This window comes from Zalophus californianus, chromosome 2 (assembly GCF_009762305.2).
Source record: "Zalophus californianus isolate mZalCal1 chromosome 2, mZalCal1.pri.v2, whole genome shotgun sequence".
Lineage (NCBI taxonomy): Eukaryota > Metazoa > Chordata > Mammalia > Carnivora > Otariidae > Zalophus > Zalophus californianus.
In genome coordinates, this window is record NC_045596.1 from 187,508,224 (window position 1) to 187,525,173 (window position 16,950).

General features: G+C 39.7%; 2 protein-coding genes across 10 annotated transcripts in view; one reads left to right on the forward strand and one right to left on the reverse strand.

Annotated features, from left to right (window-relative positions):
* The window catches only part of CENPU (centromere protein U), a 34,582-nt gene extending 32,752 nt beyond the window's left edge, over positions 1 to 1,830 (forward strand). For all 4 annotated transcript variants that reach the window (XM_027598393.1, XM_027598395.1, XM_027598394.1 and 1 more), the window contains exon 13: positions 1,629 to 1,830. In XM_027598393.1, coding sequence (XP_027454194.1) covers positions 1,629 to 1,760 — 132 coding nt within the window. In that variant the 3' untranslated portion in view covers positions 1,761 to 1,830. The remainder of the gene's footprint in view (positions 1 to 1,628) is intronic.
* The window catches only part of PRIMPOL (primase and DNA directed polymerase), a 58,617-nt gene that overhangs the window by 4,460 nt on the left and 37,207 nt on the right, over positions 1 to 16,950 (reverse strand). For 3 of the 6 annotated variants that reach the window (XM_027598392.2, XM_027598390.2, XM_027598388.2), the window contains 6 exons: positions 16,631 to 16,719; positions 14,743 to 14,832; positions 14,557 to 14,665; positions 9,401 to 9,483; positions 9,276 to 9,322; positions 5,290 to 6,247 (listed from right to left, as the gene is read on the reverse strand). In XM_027598392.2, coding sequence (XP_027454193.2) covers positions 5,999 to 6,247; positions 9,276 to 9,322; positions 9,401 to 9,483; positions 14,557 to 14,665; positions 14,743 to 14,832; positions 16,631 to 16,719 — 667 coding nt within the window. In that variant the 3' untranslated portion in view covers positions 5,290 to 5,998. Of the gene's footprint in view, positions 1 to 5,289; positions 6,248 to 9,275; positions 9,323 to 9,400; positions 9,484 to 14,556; positions 14,666 to 14,742; positions 14,833 to 16,630; positions 16,720 to 16,950 lie in introns of those variants that run through there. The other 3 variants (XM_027598391.2, XM_027598389.2, XM_027598386.2) reach the window with 2 other exon arrangements.

Below are 16,950 nucleotides of genomic sequence, written 5' to 3' on the forward strand. Positions count from 1 at the left end.
CAGTTTTTATTTTTCACTGTGATTCAGAAGATGAGGGCATCTACACAGTGGAGAACTTCTGAAGAAGCCTGGGGGAGAGAGAAGTTGGGGTGCAACATCAGTCTACCCAAACAGCGTCGCTGTGAATCCATGAAAATGTGTTCTCCCATCACCTCTTTAGCTACTTCAGGCGAGAGGAATAGAGAACAATCTAGAAACGCTGATTTTATTAAAGAGAACTGACTTAACAAGAGAGCACTTGAACTACTGTGCTTTGCTTCATGAGAATCGTCACTGTCAGGCCACACGGACCTGTTCTTTGTTCTGCCCATGTTCACAGTAGCTTTTTTATCTGAAAACAAGCCATTATCCCCTATGCGTGGTAGGTCTAATTGGGAAACATGAAAGGGACATAGAGTAGGGAAAGGCATGGTATATTTTTGTTTTAATAAAACTTGTTGCTTCCGGATTTTTGCTGCAGACACTGCTGCTGTTACGATAACCAGCTCAGATCAATAGAAATTTAAGTTACAGGAAAAAAATATATATAATTTTATATAAAATGTAAATACATATATCTTATGATCATACTTGTATTCTTCACTTCTAAGTTTTTTACACTGACTTAAAAGCCTTCAGTTTGTTTGTATATTAGATCTGAAAATAGAATGCTTTTAGATTAATGACTCGACTTTGCCCGGAATACACTACTCTTACTAACGTGTCCTTCACATGCCCGTAGGCCTTCTGTGCTCTGCTGTAGTGTCTGTCTTCCTTTGTGGAAAGTAGACATTTGGGGATCGGTCTTCTTTCCTAAACCAGAACTCTAACCCCAAATGTTAGTCCTACCCCTCACGCCTCCCTGAGAGCGAGTGTCCCATGGCAGCTTGACTACAGTAGGCTCCCAAATATCTGTTTGACTGAAGTCCACAGTAATAGGGGAGGGTATAGAAAGAACTGATTATGTGGGTGGTAGTAATAGTTGCAGAGCTTTTCTACACAAAGCTGCTCTTTTCCTTACTAAGGAAGACACCTTAAAAAAATGAAATTAAACGGTTGTCCTAAGTATGAGCAAATTCTGTAAGGGGAATATAGTCCCTCATCCTTAGATAGAGTTTACAACATGAAGCTTGGCTTAGTTATTTCAAAATCATGAGTTGGGTTTTGATTTCTATTTTATGTTGGGTTTGTATTCTAATTTTGTCTTTCGTCTTCCCCATAAATTTTTCTAGATGACCTTTTTTTTCCTCGCGAACTTTTATGGGCCTGGTATTCTCCTTCCATTAGTTCTTCCAGTAGAAGTTAATCTGCCTTACAGTTTTCTGGGTTTAAAATAGGTATGAGATCAGCAGACTTGCCCAAACGTAGCCTCGATCCATACCAGGAATAATTTTGTTTTAAATAATTTAGATGCCACTGTTCTTGGAACCAGCTGGTCTTCTGGGAGGAGGTCAGCCTAAGCTTTCTAGAGCAGTTCCCTTGTAACCTTATTAATTAATTATGCCTTAAGGAAAAGGATTAAACCAGTTTTTTAAAAAATCCTAATTTAAAAGATGAAAGTGAAATGCTCTTAGCATTGAGCTGTATAACAGATAGGCTATAAAAGTTCTTTTATGCATGTTAATCTAAATATAATTTTCCTTCAACAGTATGATTCATCCAGCCTTCCAGCTCTGTTACTCAAAGCGAGAACCCTTCTGAGAGCTGAAAACCACCTACAAAATATCAACCATCAATTAGAGAAGCTCCTTGACCAGAAAGACCAGTCTACTGAAATGTGACTATATAAAGACTAGTCCCCCTGCTCTTGCCTGTTGCCTTCTGATACTATACTTTTGTAAATAAAAATTCTTTGAGAAGTTAAACTTGTCTGCTTGTTCAGGCTGGCTTGTCACCAAAATTTACTGTTACTTGGTTCATAGTCATTTGGTTCAAATGACCATGTTAAGTGGCAAGCTGGGAGTGTGTAAGTAGTTTTAGAGGCCAGATCCAGACACTAGCCAGACACTGACCGCTAAGAGTTCTAACCTGAGGTGGCCGAGGGAGGACCCTGTCACACATCCGGAGTTCAGAGATGGGGCAGAAGGACCCTGAACCCACCAAATCTCCAGCTACCCACGGAGCAGTTCCTCCTGAACCACACCTGAGGCCTGATGGAGCCGCTGCTGTGCCGACGCCAGGGGGGCCCCATGGAGAGAGAAGGGTAAGAGATGGGCACAGGGTGACGGTGGGAACCCCAGCCCTGACGCAGTGGCCCGTGGGAGGAGGACTAGCACGGGGGGGGGGGGGGGGCAGAGCAAAAAAAACCCCAAAAACAAAACATCAGTTTGAAGGACAAAGAGACTTGTAAGTGAAGGAAACCCATTTACTAACCTCAGAACATCCGCCAGGCTGTTGGGAAACTGCTGGACCTGTGTGGGGCCGAGGGGCACCATTACTTACTCTCCCCCTCTGCCTGGGAGCCTGACTGGAGCAGGCTCCGGGCCTTCGGACCGCTCCTCCGGGGCTGGCGGCTGCAGGGCTGTGTGCACCGGGACCCGCCCGCCAGCCGGCTCCAGCCAACCCCCCAGGACACCCCCAGCCGGGTGTGCCGGGACCCCCCAACCTGTGTACAGCCCAGCTGCAGCCAGTCCCAGGGCAGTGCTAGTGCAGAGGACGCCAGGACCCTCTGGCCTGTGCCCACTGCAGCATCTGTGCCCCCCTCCGCCGGCACAGAGGACCCGGGGGCTGCCTGGGCCCAGGCAGCCCTGGCTATCCCACCAAGGACTAGAGGTGACTGTCATTTTAAAACAGACTGTTCTATACAGGTCAACATATATGAACCTCATGATAACCAAAACCCTAAAAGAGACAAAAGAACATGAAAGGAACCCAAACACTAAAGAAAACCATCAAACCGCAGGGAAGGGGCCAAGAGAAAAAAGGGACAGAGAACAACAAAAGCAACCAGAAAATGGTTAACAAAATGGCATGTTGATATGCTCCAATCAGAAGACAAAGTGTAGCTAAATGGGTTTAAAAACTGACCCATCTCTAGGCTGCCTACAAGAAACACGCTGCAGACGTAAACACAGACTGAGAGTGAAGGAATGGAAAAAGATATTCCATGCAAATGGAATGGGAAAAAAAGCCAGGGTAGCAATACTTAGACAAAATAGACTTTAAAACAAAGACTGTAACAAAGGACAGAGAAGGACATTGCATTATGATCAGGGGTCAATACAAGAAGAGGACAGAACATTAGTAAACATCTATGTACCCAACACAGGAGCACCTAAACACAAAGCAGGTAATAACAGACAAAAAGGGAGAAATTAACAATACAATAATAATAATACGGGACTTTAATATTAAACTCCCACTAAATCAATGTCATCCAGACAGAAAATCAATAAGGAAACCCTGGCCCTAAATGACACATTAAACCAGAGGGACTTAACATATACAGAACATTCCATCCCAAAACTACAGAATTCACGTTCATTTAAAAGGCACATGGTACTCTCCAAGAAAGATCGCCTGTCTCAAATTCAGGCCAACTGGAAAAAATACAAACGAGAAGAAGCAACCTGCTACTGAACAACCAGTGGATCAATGAAGAAATCGAAAAGGAAACTGAAAAATACCGTGGGACAAAGAAAATGGAAACAACCTTCCAGAATCTAGGGGACACAGCAATAGCAGTTCTCAGAGGGAAGTTCATAGTGCTACAGGCTTACCTCAAGAAGCAAGAAAAGTCCCAAATAAATCTTTATACCTAAAGGAGCTAGAAAAAGAAGACCGAACAAAGTCCAAAGTTAGCAGAAGGAAGGAAATAATACACATCAGAGGGGAAATAAATGGAGAATAAAAAAAAGAATAGAAAAGATCAGTGAAACTAAAAGCCGGTTCTTTGAAAAGATAAAACTGATAAAACTCTAGCCAGACTCGTTAAGAAAGAGAGAGAAGGGCACCAATAAAGTCAGAAATGGCTGACACCATAGAAATTCAAATAATCGTGAGATTACTAAGAACAATTATACACAACAAAATGGACAACCTAGAAGAAATGGATAAATTCCTAACAATACACAACCTTCTAAGACTCACTAAGAAATAGAAAATCTGAATAGACGAATTACAAGTAATGAAACAGAATCAGTCATTTAACAACTCCCAAAAAAAAAGCCCAAGACCAGGCGATTTCACAGGTAAATTCTACCAAACATTTAAAGAAGAGGTAGTACCTATTCTTCTCAAATTATTCCAAAAAATTGAAGAGGAAGGAATGCTTCCATATTCATTTTACAAGGTCAGCATTAACTGATAACCAAAACCAGACAAAGACATCACAAAGAAAATTACAGGGCTGTGAGAGCGAGCCCCATGTTTGCGCCGTGCTGGGCGGGGGGCCTGCTTATGATTCTCTCTCTCCCTCTCCCTCTGCCCTTACACCCCCTCCTTCTCTATATATACATGTTGTTGTTTTTTCCAGAGGACCAGTCTCTCTACCAAGGGCAATAAAAGCTGAAATAAACAAATGGGATTATATCAAACTCAAAAGCTTCTGCATAGCAAAGGGAACAACAAAATGAAAAGGCAACCTACAGAAAGGGAAAAGATTTACAGATGTAAATCACACGTTCTGTAAAAGGTTAATATAAAAAACATAAAGAACTTACATAATATAAAAAAAATTTTTAAATGGGCAGAGAACTTGAACAGACATTTTTCCAAAAAAGATAAACACATAGACAACAGACATGTGAAAGATGGCTCAATACCATAAATCAAAACCATAATGAAGGGGCGCCTGGGTGGCTCAGTCAGTTAAGCGTCTGCCTTCAGCTTAGGTCATGATCCCAGGGTCCTGGGATCGAGCCCCATGTCAGGCTCCCTGCTCTGCGGGGAACCTGCTTCTCTCTCTCCCTCTGCCCCTCCACCCAGCTCATGTGCGTGCTCTCTCTTTTCTCTTTCTCAAATAAATAAAATTAAAAAAAAAAAAAATTTCACACCTCACACCCATCAGATTGCTATTATCAAAAAGGTAAGAAATAATAAGTGCTGGCGAGGCTACAGAGAAAAGGGAACCCTTGTGCACTGTTGGTGGGAATGTAAGTTGGTGCAGCCACTGGGGAAAACAGTATTGAGGTTCCTCAAAAACTTAGAAATACCATACAATCCAGTAATCCCACTTCTTCCGGGTAGAAAATGAAAACAGTAGTTCAAAGGAATGTATCATACTTATGTTTGTTGAAGCATTATTGTTTCTTGAAGCAGCAAAGATCCGGAAGCAACCTAAGTCTCCACTGATAGATGAATAAAGAAAATGAGAAGTATATACAAACACGTAGGAATATTGCTCAGCCATAAAAAAGAATAAAAACCTGCCATTTGTAACCACATGGACTGAACTAGAGTATATTATGCTGAGTGAAATAAGTCAAAGACAAATTCCATATGACTACCTTTATATGTGGAATCTATAAAACCAAACAGAAACAGACTCCTGGATACAAGAAATTGTTGGTTGTCAGAGGGAGGAGGAATTGGGGGGGGTGAAAAAGGTGAAGATGATTAAGAGGTACAAACTTCCAGTTATAAGTCATGAGGACGTAATATACAGTACAGGGAATATACAGTAATACGTAATAACTTTGTGTGATGACAGACGGTAACTAGACCTATCATGGGGATCATTTTGTAACATAAAGATAGCAACTCAGCAGGATATACACCTGAAAAGGATACTGTATGTCAATTATACTTCAATTAATTTTTTTAATAAGATTAAGAGTTTTAACCTATCAACAGACATGCAGAATTAAGCTGATATGAACATAGACCAATTCTGGTCAATCAATAAGATTTCTAAGCAAATTTTCAATAAAACTGGCTTACTTCAGTAAAAAAAAGGAATTGAGAAGCAAAGTGATCAAACTTGGTTTTTATAAACAGGTTTAATAAGAAGTTACTATAACTTAATATGCTCAGGTTATTAAACTGTCTTCAGGCCAAATCACAGCCAGTTACGTAAGAGCTACTCTTGTAATACCTGCACGATTAGCTCGTCGGGAATTTCACCCTCTCCGCTGCAGTAACCGAGGAGACCGTGCTCTGCAGCTGCGGCTAGTTCAGCATCTTCAGCAGCTTCCACAAAGTCAGTCTCATCAAGGCCATTGTCCCAGTCGGCGTCGGAAATGGCACCTTCTGACAACAGACCCGACGGTGGCTTATGAGGACTCTTGGTGTCACTGTTCATTGTTTCAGCTGCTGTGAACTCTTCTTCCTTTGGTTTGAAAGGGGGAATGTAGGGGGGAGTGGGAAAGGGAGAGAATACAGGTCAGTCAAGGAGAGTACGTGATGCTCTCACTCTACAGTCAGTCTAGGTTAAACTAAGGTATTGGATATAAGACCAGTTCTTGAGCAGACACTAAAATAAATATTCTGGATGATACTCTCTCCAACACAGTCGCCATGGGAATGAGTTCATTAATTCAAATGTCACTACCACTGTAGCTCAGACACTCGAAACTCTAAATTTGGAAGTCCGTTCCCCGCCCACCCCCATCCCGTTCCTCTGGTACATTCTTTTCAATATACACAGATGGGGCTAGAGAGATGGTAGACTGAATTTTTTAAAAAGCAAATAGTCCAGCTGAAGGCAAACTGGAAAACCTATCTGCTATCTTAAAAGACAGATTTTCCTATTTATACAGTATTTTAAGAATTAACATGAATTTAAAAAACTGTTAAAAACAGTTGAGACAATTGTCAAGATAGGAGTATGGATTTGTATATTAGATAACAGTATTGTATCAACATTAAATTTCCTGAATCTAAAAATTCCACCATACTTAAGAATATCCTTAACCTAAATCTCTCTAGCTACATGCTTAAATATGAACAGATGTAGGATTCTGATGGCTGCAAATTCCTCTCAAAAGATTAGTTATGGACCGAAGGTGTTACCCCAAATTCCTAAGTTGAAATCCTAACCCCCAATGTCATGGTATTAGGAGGGAGGCCTTTGGGGGGTGAGTAGGTCTTGAGGGTGCAGCCCTCATGACTGGGATTTAGTAACCTTATAAAAGGGCCCCCAGAGAGCTCCTTCATCCCATGGAGGGCCCGGCGAGGAGATAGCTATGACCCACAGAGCCGACCAGACACCAAATCGGCCAGTGCCCCGAGCTCAGACTTCCAGCCTCCAGAACTATGAAGAAAGAAACTTCTGTGGTGTATACGCCATCCAGTCTATAGTATTGTGTTATAGCAGCCTGAATGGACTAAGACAAAAAATCATCCAAAATAACAGTGTGTGCCCGAACAGCAGAGGGAGAAAACAAATGTGGCCAAGTAACACGTTAACGATGGCAAATCTAGGTGAAGGGAGAGCCCACTGTCCTTGGGCAACACTGCTATAGGGAAGAAAAAAAAAAACAGAAATGTTTAAAAAACAAAGATGATTAATGCAACAGAAAGCCAGGTAACTAACACTGATTGGTAATTCATTTTAAAATACTAAAAGCAAAAAAGCCAGAGGAAGCAGAAATGACAAAATATACACTGTTAAAACGATGTGACAGGTACATGGGTATTCATGAAGCTGTTCCATCTTTTATTAATTTTCTATTTTAAATAATAAAAAAAAGTTCTGTCCAAGCAGTGGTAATACTATGTACCAAGACTACTTTCAACTTGGCATTTTTCAGGTATTACTGGATAAGCAGGAAAAGTAATTTTTAAAAATCCAATGAAACCACAAACATGCTTCAAAATAAGACTCCAAACATACAAGGATGACGTACACCTCCTCCTCTTAGAGGCAAAGTTTATTTTTACAAATTTAATTTTCTCTTGGTTATTTCAAGAACACTTTTTAACCTAATAGTTTACCAGGGAATCTGGCTATCAGCTATGTTGGTCCAGTTCCTACCATGTCTATCTTAGATGTATGAATTTTTTCCAGAGACATTTTTTAGTCAAATCGAATAGGCAGCAGACCATTATCTAGAATATAAACTGAGCACTTAATCAGCCTGTAGCAGGTAACTTTTATTCTAACCAGAACACTAGAAAGGGAAAGGCTGATAGATGTGGGAAAAAAGAACACTAAAATGTTCAGTCTAGAAAATAACACGACCAAAGAGTTAATAAAAAGTTCTCATAAATTATCAATAAGACCTCAGAGAAAAGTGGATAGAGGACAGTTACCAGCATTGATAATAGAAATACAAACAGGAAATCTGAAAGAAGTTCCATTTCCTCAATACATTAGGAAATGTAAACTAAAACGGCTAAAATACCATTGGCCAAATACTTTTGGCCAAATAGGGTGGTAAAGTCTAAAAGGTAAAAATAAACAATGTTGGCAAAAATGTAGGGTAAACCGGTATTTTTTTTTTTAAAGATTTTATTTATTTAACAGAGAGAGACACAGCGAGAGAGGGAACACAAGCAGGGGGAGCGGGAGAGGGAGAAGCAGACACCCCGCTGAGCAGGGAGCCCGATGCGGGGCTGGATCCCAGGACCCTGGGATCACGACCCGAGCCGAAGGCAGACGCTTAACGACTGAGCCACCCAGGCGCCCCTGAACCGGTACTCTCTTATGTTGTGAAGTCTAGTTTCCTACCATTTTTATGGATACCATTGGTAATACGTACTCGTGAAAACAAACGAGGAAAAAAAGCCTATAAAGTAGGATGCATACTGTGACTTTGAAAATATATACGTGAGCACACATCAATGGAAATTCTGGAAGATGTATGCCCGAACACATCAGTTATCCCTGAGTGGTCAATTTCTAGCTGAGGAGGAGTTTATCCCCCTTGGTTTTTCATGTATTTTCTAATTTTTTCTCACAATGAATGTGAATGATTTGAGTAAATAAAAGTTTTTAAGGTGACAATGTCAATTTGGCCAACTGGTAATATCTACCAAAATTTAAAATGCACACACCCTTTGACATAATTCTACTTCTAGCAATCCTACCTACAGATAGAGTTGTTGAAAGAAAGACAAAGATGAGTATTTTGGTATTCTTTGTAAAGCCAAAAGTGAGAGACTTGTCCCCTGGCTGGGCGTGGTCAAACAGGCGTGTCCACAATTTTGTGTGCAGCAGGTGAGAGCGTGCGGGCGCACACGAGCAGATGTGTGTGGACACTGGCACGGTCACCACGGCACACTCCTAAGTGACAACACGTACTGAAGTGTGTGTTTACAAACTCTGCACACGTCCGGACACGGCGCATAGCTCAATTTCACTGTCGTACTGAGAACGGATTAGGAATGAGAGAGAAACTCAAACCTGCACTCACCTCTTTGAAAAGAAACAGGAGACTAATTTCCGCAGGTAATGGAAAACCTGAATAAGAAAAAGTTTTACTCTTTTATGTAGATATCCACTTTTCACTTGGCATACATGTAAAACTTAATAACTCACAGTCCGATTTGAAGTTTTCTGCTTTACATACAGGATCATGACATTTCTGATACCACACTTCATTTTTCAGATCAACCAAAATCCTTTACATTGGGGGGGGAAAAAAAAAGGAAAAATTTATTACTTAATCCCCAGACTGGATGGAAAACAAAATTCATCTACATGCTGCTTACCAGAGATGTGCCTAAGACTTGAAGATGGAGACAAGGTAAGAAGTAAAAGGATGGAAATAAATATACACCAACCCAAAGAAAACTCTGGTTGTCAAAAATAGCACCCCAAATGGACTTTAGGGCAAAAAAATACACATTGACAAAAGATCCCTCCAAGAAGACCTAATTCCCGACCTGTCCCCACCAAGTGAGAGAGCTTCAAAGTGGGTGAGCAAAACTGACAGGGCTCCAAGGATAAATGAACCGTCTACCATAAATCAAGATTTTAAAAAGCATTCTTTTAGTAATTGATACAAATAATCAGAAAAAAATTCAGTAAGGCTACAGAAAATTTGAACGATCTAAAAAGCATTTTTTAATAAAATTAAAAGCAATTAACAAGTTTGCTATAATAGGCATATATGAACACGGCCTCAGATCATTAGAAGCAGTTCTTTACAATCACACATAAAAAACAATTATAAAAACTGACTATGCTAGGTACCATGTCAATCCCATTAAATTTAAAAGTATTCACACAACACATCTCTGACCACAAAGCAAATTATTTAGAAATAAGCAACAGAGGGCCACCTGGGTGGCTCAGTCGGTTAAGTACTGGACTCTTGGTATCGGTTCGGGTCATGATCTCAGGGTCCTGGGATCAAGCCCCGCATCGGGCTCCCCTTCCCAGAGTTTGCTTGTGCCTTTCCCTCTGCTCCTCCCTCTCCGGGCCTCCACCGCCCCCTCGTGTGCTCACCCTCTCTCTCCCTAATAAATAAAATCTTTAAAAGAAAAAAAAAAGAAGTAACATAAAAATAGCTAATAGAAACCCATAACTTGGAAATTAAAAAAATTTCTAAATAACCAACTACTCAAAGAAAAATCATGATGGAAATTAGAAAATGTTTGGAACCAAATGGAATTGAAAATACATATTAAAATATGTGAAATAGCACTAAAATGATCCTTGGAGAGAAATTTAGAATCCTAAAAGCTTATTTACAAAGAATGGCTAAAGACCAGTAAGTAACTAGCTTGGGAAATGAACAACAGAATAAACCCTAATAAAATAAAAGGCAGGAAGTAATAAAAAGCAAAAATTTAAAAGAACCAACAAGGCCAAAATGTGAAAACTACTAAAATTCTTGCAAGATTGATCAAAAATAAATAAGGTAAAGAAACAAATGTTATTAGAAATTAAGTGCAGATGTAATGACCAATCACAATATACTAAAAATTTAAGAATATTAGAAACAATTTCTGCCGCTAACATTAAAAATTTTGGTAAAATAGACAAACTACTAGATAAAAAGATACCAAACTAAGCAAATCTAAAAAGTTACAGAAAACCTGAACAATCCTTATAAACACCCCAATGCTGCAGTTCCCAAACTGTACACCAGTCTGTCCCCAGGCCATGAAGAATATTTACACCCTTCCAGGGAAACACAGTGATACCTGACATCTGTCAGGCACCCCACATAATACTTGCTTACAGTTCACAGCTTCGGTATTATAACAGGCTTCATTCCTTCCAGTGGTGGCCTATCTTTGTAGAGCTGAGGTTTTTGGTGGTGACTGTGATGACAAAGACCATAATCAGGACGCCTGGGTGGGGCTCAGTTGGTTGAGGGTCTGTCTTCGGCTCAGGTCATGATCCCAGGGTCCTGGGATCCGATCGAGTCTCGCATTGGGCTCCCTGCTCAGCGGGGAGTCTGCTTCTCGCTCTGCCTCCTCCCCACCCCCCCGCTTATTCGTGCTCTCTCTCAAATAAATAAAAATAAAATCTTAAAAAAAAAACAAAAAACAACTCATGGGACTTTAAAAAAACAATCAACAAGTACCATAACCATCAATGTGGAGTAAGAGATAACTGTGGGGTGGCAGCATTCAATCTAATTCCAAGGTTTAAGAGATTATGCAATGCTCAGAAGGACACACACCCATTAATAAGTATTTTTATTTAAGAATGAGTTCAAAGGTATAAACCTTCAGTTATAAATAAGTCATGGGGCTGTGATGTACGGCACAGTGACTATCTATAGCTAATAGTACTGCACTGCATATTTGAAAGTTTCTAAGAGAGGGCGCCTGGGGGGCTCAGTCGGTTAAGCATCTGCCTTCGACTCAGGTCATGGTCCCAGGGTCCTGGGATCGAGACCCGCATCGGGTTCCCTGCTCCGCGGGAAGCCTGCTTCTCCCTCTCCCACTCCCCCTGCTTGTGTTCCCTCTCTCGCCGTGTCTCTCTCTGTCAAATAAATAAATAAAATCTTAAAAAAAAAAAAAGAAAAAACAATTATAGCTATGCATGGTGTCAGATGTTAACTAGACTTCCTGTGGAGATCACTTTGCAGTGTGTACCTACACAAATCACTACATTGTACAGCTAAAAGTAATGCTGTCAACTATATCTCAACGAAAACTTCTTTCTTTGATGAATACGGTGTTTTCAAATAGCTACTAAATTGTTAGATCATGATTACTTACTGTGTGAAACTAATAAACTGAACTGCTAGGTATCTCTGTTGGCCCGGGACAAACGTGTAAAAGCTGCTAAGATCCAGAGGGCACCAAGAGTGGAGAAGGCTGGGACCCTGGGGGCCTGCACGCTAGGTGAAGGGTCCTTGCCCACAGCAGGCTCTCCGCAGGATGCTTCTGACTTCTGTGTACTGTAAATAAACCTACTCTGTGGATTTCTGAGGCACGGGTCCCTGGGAATGTCACACATGCTACGTAACTACAGGGCTGTACAACACACACGTTTCATGACCTCAGCGGCCCCCGTGTGTGGTGACCACTCACTTCTGCCTCGGCTTTCGACCAGAGTCACAGCCTCCAGTGCAGGACGGACCTGGCGAGCTGAGCCAGGCGTTGCAGGCCTCGGTCAGCTTCACCTGTTCCTTTGGATTCCTTGAATCCTTAAGAAGTATTCAGAAACCCCGACATTGAGTAAGATCTCTGTTTCGTGTGAGTGTGGTTTGATCATCCAACCTCATATTCATTAGTGATCAGGTAAATTCAGATGAAAACCACAGTACCATCTGTTATCACCAGATCAGCCAAACAGAGGTTTTTAACACACCAAGTGTTGGTGAGAATATGGGACAGTAGAAAATCTGAAAACACTGCTGGTGGGAGTATACATTAGCTGACCATTTGGGAAAATAACTTATTACCTAGTAAAATGAAATATGTGCATATTCTATGACAGAGCAATTCTGCTTTCAGGCATATACTCTGAGAAACTCTCGCATATGTGCCACAGGCAAGATGTACCAAAGTATTTGTAGCCTCACTGTTCATACTAGCAAGCCAAATGTCCACAGGAGGAAAACAGACTGGCACGTTTATATTTATATAATGGTGTACTATACAATAGTGAAAAAAAGAATAAGCAACTACATGTTGCAATATGGATGAACCTCACAAATTCAATGTTGACCAAAAAGCAATTCAAAGGATGCAATTTACACAAGATTCAAAAACATGCATTGTTTGGAAATATAAATATATACGGGGAAAAAATATTTAAGGAAAGCAAGGGAAAGATTAACACAAAACCCAGGATAACAGGTACTATTATCTTACATGGTCAGAGGAAAGGAAGAAATTGGGGCTGGTCCCACAAAGTGCTTCTGAGGTTTGGTCAAGTTCTGCTTCTGAAGGTGGGTGGCAGATAGGACAAGTAATGATTTTAGTGTTAGTCTTTGAAGTGTACCTACACATTATAATACACACTTTTATACATATGGTGATTTCATAGTTAAGAAAAAGAAGAGATTACAGATACATGATAGAAGCAGGTGATTTTTCAGGAAGAAATATGTAGCAACCTGAGAATCTCAAAAAGTTAACAGATGATCATCTTATCATAATGATTTTCTGGTAAACTTATATGCAGAGTAAAAGACTAGAAAGATATACCAAAATCATAACCATAGTTATCACTGGTTCTGGGCCTCTGGGGGAGCTTTTGCTTTGTGTTATTCTATGTGATAGCTTTTGTGTATTGAGCATATAGTTTTTGAATTTTTTTTTTTAACTGAGCTAATCTACATATAGAAGTATAGCATTAAATGGTGCTACCCAAGATGTTTCCAGCTTTCTAGCAAAAGCTTCAGGATCTTTTCTCATGTCTGGCACACATGCTCTAAACAATGGATATACAGAAGTCTCAGCTTTGATATTAAATATAAAACATACATATAAAACAGAGCAAAATTTCCCATATCATAACTGGTAACTACTGGGTTTCTGTCTTATTCCTATTGTCACCATATCCTTGTATTACCTAAAATTCTATTTCATCCTTCACTTCCTCTCCTTTTGCCAGGGGGATTTTAAAGAAAACTCTTAAAACAGGGCCTCGGGTATACAGCAAGCATTCAATACTGGTTCCCTTCAATACCATTCTTTGTCTTTTGTTTTTAAGATTTTATTTATTTATTGGGGGAGGGCACAGAGAGAGCAGCAGACTCCCCACTGAGCAGACAGGGAGGTGGGGCTCAATCCCGGGGCCCTGAGGTCATGACCCAGGCGTCCCAATACCGTTCTTTGCCTTGACCACGTTAAGCTAACTCCAGCTCTCAGCACTGAATAATTTCCTTTTCACCCAAATCTGCTCAATTTCAATTTACACTCCGTAATATGTCAAGGACCAATGGCAACAGACGAGGGAGAGACACTTCATCACCCCTGTTCGCTCACCTGTCTATTGCCTCTAATTTCTTCCTAGCCCTGCTCAAGTCTGTTTTTCTCTTCTCAAGATTATACTATCTGAGGGATTATTTTACCGAATAAAGTACAAATAAAGATGACATGTGCTATAAAGGTGATAATTAAGATAGTCAATTTAATATTACAAAACATAAACCAAATATTTGATATAACTAAATTTATTATAAAACCAAAATCATTTTTACATTCAACTGTAAAAATTATAAACATTTAAAATAATACTGGTTAAATACCCAGAACCTGTTAGCAAACACCATTACTTACATGATATTATTGCTCTTGTGGGCTCTTCCAATGTTTTCGCACCAGCGATATTTACAAATATCATAAACCAGTAATTCTTCTGGGAAAAAGTAGCTCCAATGCCGAATTCCTAAAATACAAATAATGTTTCTAAAGGTATTAAAACTCTGTCATATTATAGTGAATAAAGAATAAGATTATCTTTACCTCCTTTAATGCCATTTTTATTCACCAAAGAAAGAACAAACTGATCAATTTCAGGGTAGGGTGAACAGTGAAAACCTTCAATGTTTCCTGCTGCAACAGAGAGAAAAACTAATTATAATCAAAGTGGCTAAAAGTTGAAGAGTTCAATGTTGAGCTGTTCTTCAGGACAATTACAGGTTTTGGAGTCCCTGTAGCTTTTTGTTTCCATGGCTTTGATGCAGCCATGGGCTCTTGCTTGCCTTACAAGCAAGCAGGGAAAATTCAAACCTCTCAGTTAAGTCAAATGTGAACTACTACTCATAAAAGAAGCACCTGTAATCATTTCAACTGCTTTCTTCATTTGGATGAAGAGAAAAGCAACCCCTTCGAGCCAGGAGCCAGTCTACTACTAGCAGCTAGGCCTTGGTGGTATTACAAAGCAGGCTGGTCACTCAAAGTTCAGCGCCGGTGCTTTCCTGCCGCTCAGAAATTATCTCACAGAATTTCAACATCAGATACGGCCAGTCTGTGGCCACGATGATTCGTGACAAAAACAAGAAAACCCTGTAATCGTGTCTGAACGCAGACAAAACATGAATGTTCTCCAAACTGCAAAAATGACCAACACCTCTCATCTTATCCGATGTAAGTAACCGCTGCTGCTTTACGCATTATCACTTCACACCCACTGTCATCTGCCTTGCTTCTAGATTGAATTTATGAAGCTATTCAGTCATAGAATCGTCTCTGACAGTACCCAGTTCGAAACAAATCCACGCCTCCTCAGACACTTCTCAGAAGCACCTAACTCAAGCCTGCATCCTATAATAAACCTTTTCTAATACGCTTTTCCTGAGATGCCCCACAGTTCCCCATGGCAGGAGCTCTCCACTTTGAAGCCAGGACCAAACCTCACTTGCTCACTTGTAGGTGTGCTCTCCCATGATCCTTAGCTGTAGGGCTCTGACAACCCAGTTATATTTTGTATCTAAGAATCTCCTGGAATAATTTACGATAATGTGTTTAAAATGTCATTTAATTTTTAAACACAGAATTATCTACTTTTCTTAAAATAAAGCCTATATTTCACTTACAAGACTGTACATAATTGGAGAAACTTTGGAAAATACGTTGAAGCAGAAACGAGAACAATGAAGTCCAAATCAACGTCTAGAAATAACTGTTAAACAACGAGAAGAAAATAAACCTAAGAAAATGTTAGCCACGTTTTTAATGAACCTGGGATCACACCTCCAAAATAATTTGAGTCTATTTTTTCTCTTAACATAAATGGACATTTTCCATTTTATACTGGCTTTATAAATTTAAATTAAATGGTTACAGAGTATGTTATAGGATGTCACCAATCCCATTTTCTTGTACATTTAGATTGTTTCTGGTTTTTTGCTCTTATAAATAATGATGGCCCAAAATATGTGTATAAAAATGTTTACTGGAGAGTTAATGTATGGGATGTTAGAAAAAGCCTGTATGTTTTTCAGTAAAAGAATGAAAAACATACACATTTCTTGAAAAAATTCTGCAGCCATTAAAAGAATGAGAGAATACAGGGACAGCTCCGCTGGGTTCAGTGGAAACGAACAGTGGCTGCCCATCCGTGATTGTGGGCAGAAGGGAAGAGAACTCTTAGTTTTTTCTTTTAATAGGGGTTTCTTTCTACAAACAATCTATTTTCTTCTGGGTTTTTTTTTTTTTTTCCTCTCAAAATCACCATATAATGAAAATTAGTGAATAAGCTATAAAAAAATATCTTTTCTTCACGCATTTTCCATTTTGAATAGAAACTAAGTTGTTTTAAAGGATCAGTAAATATGAATCCTGAAGACTGAAGATTTTTAAGGCAAAATAGACTTTAAATTTTCATAGGAAATTGTTTTCTTAAAATTACCTTTAGTGTTGGTACTGTGAGAATATTCAACTCGTTTCTGTTTATTCTGAGATGTGTCACATGTCAGAATTCGTAAAGTATCTGAGAATCTGAAGAAAATATTGAAAGAAACAAAGTAAGGTTACCTAAGAATCAAAGGGAGATGGCTACAGAAAGGAAACTGAATTTCACATAGTTCCACATTAAAATCCTTTATTCAACAGCTAATTCTTCTAGGACAATTAAGTCACATTTGCCTACAAAAACACCAATCCAAACAGTAGTCTGGTGATCATTTAAAATACTTTTTTCAGGGGCGCCTGGGTGGCTCGGTCATTAAG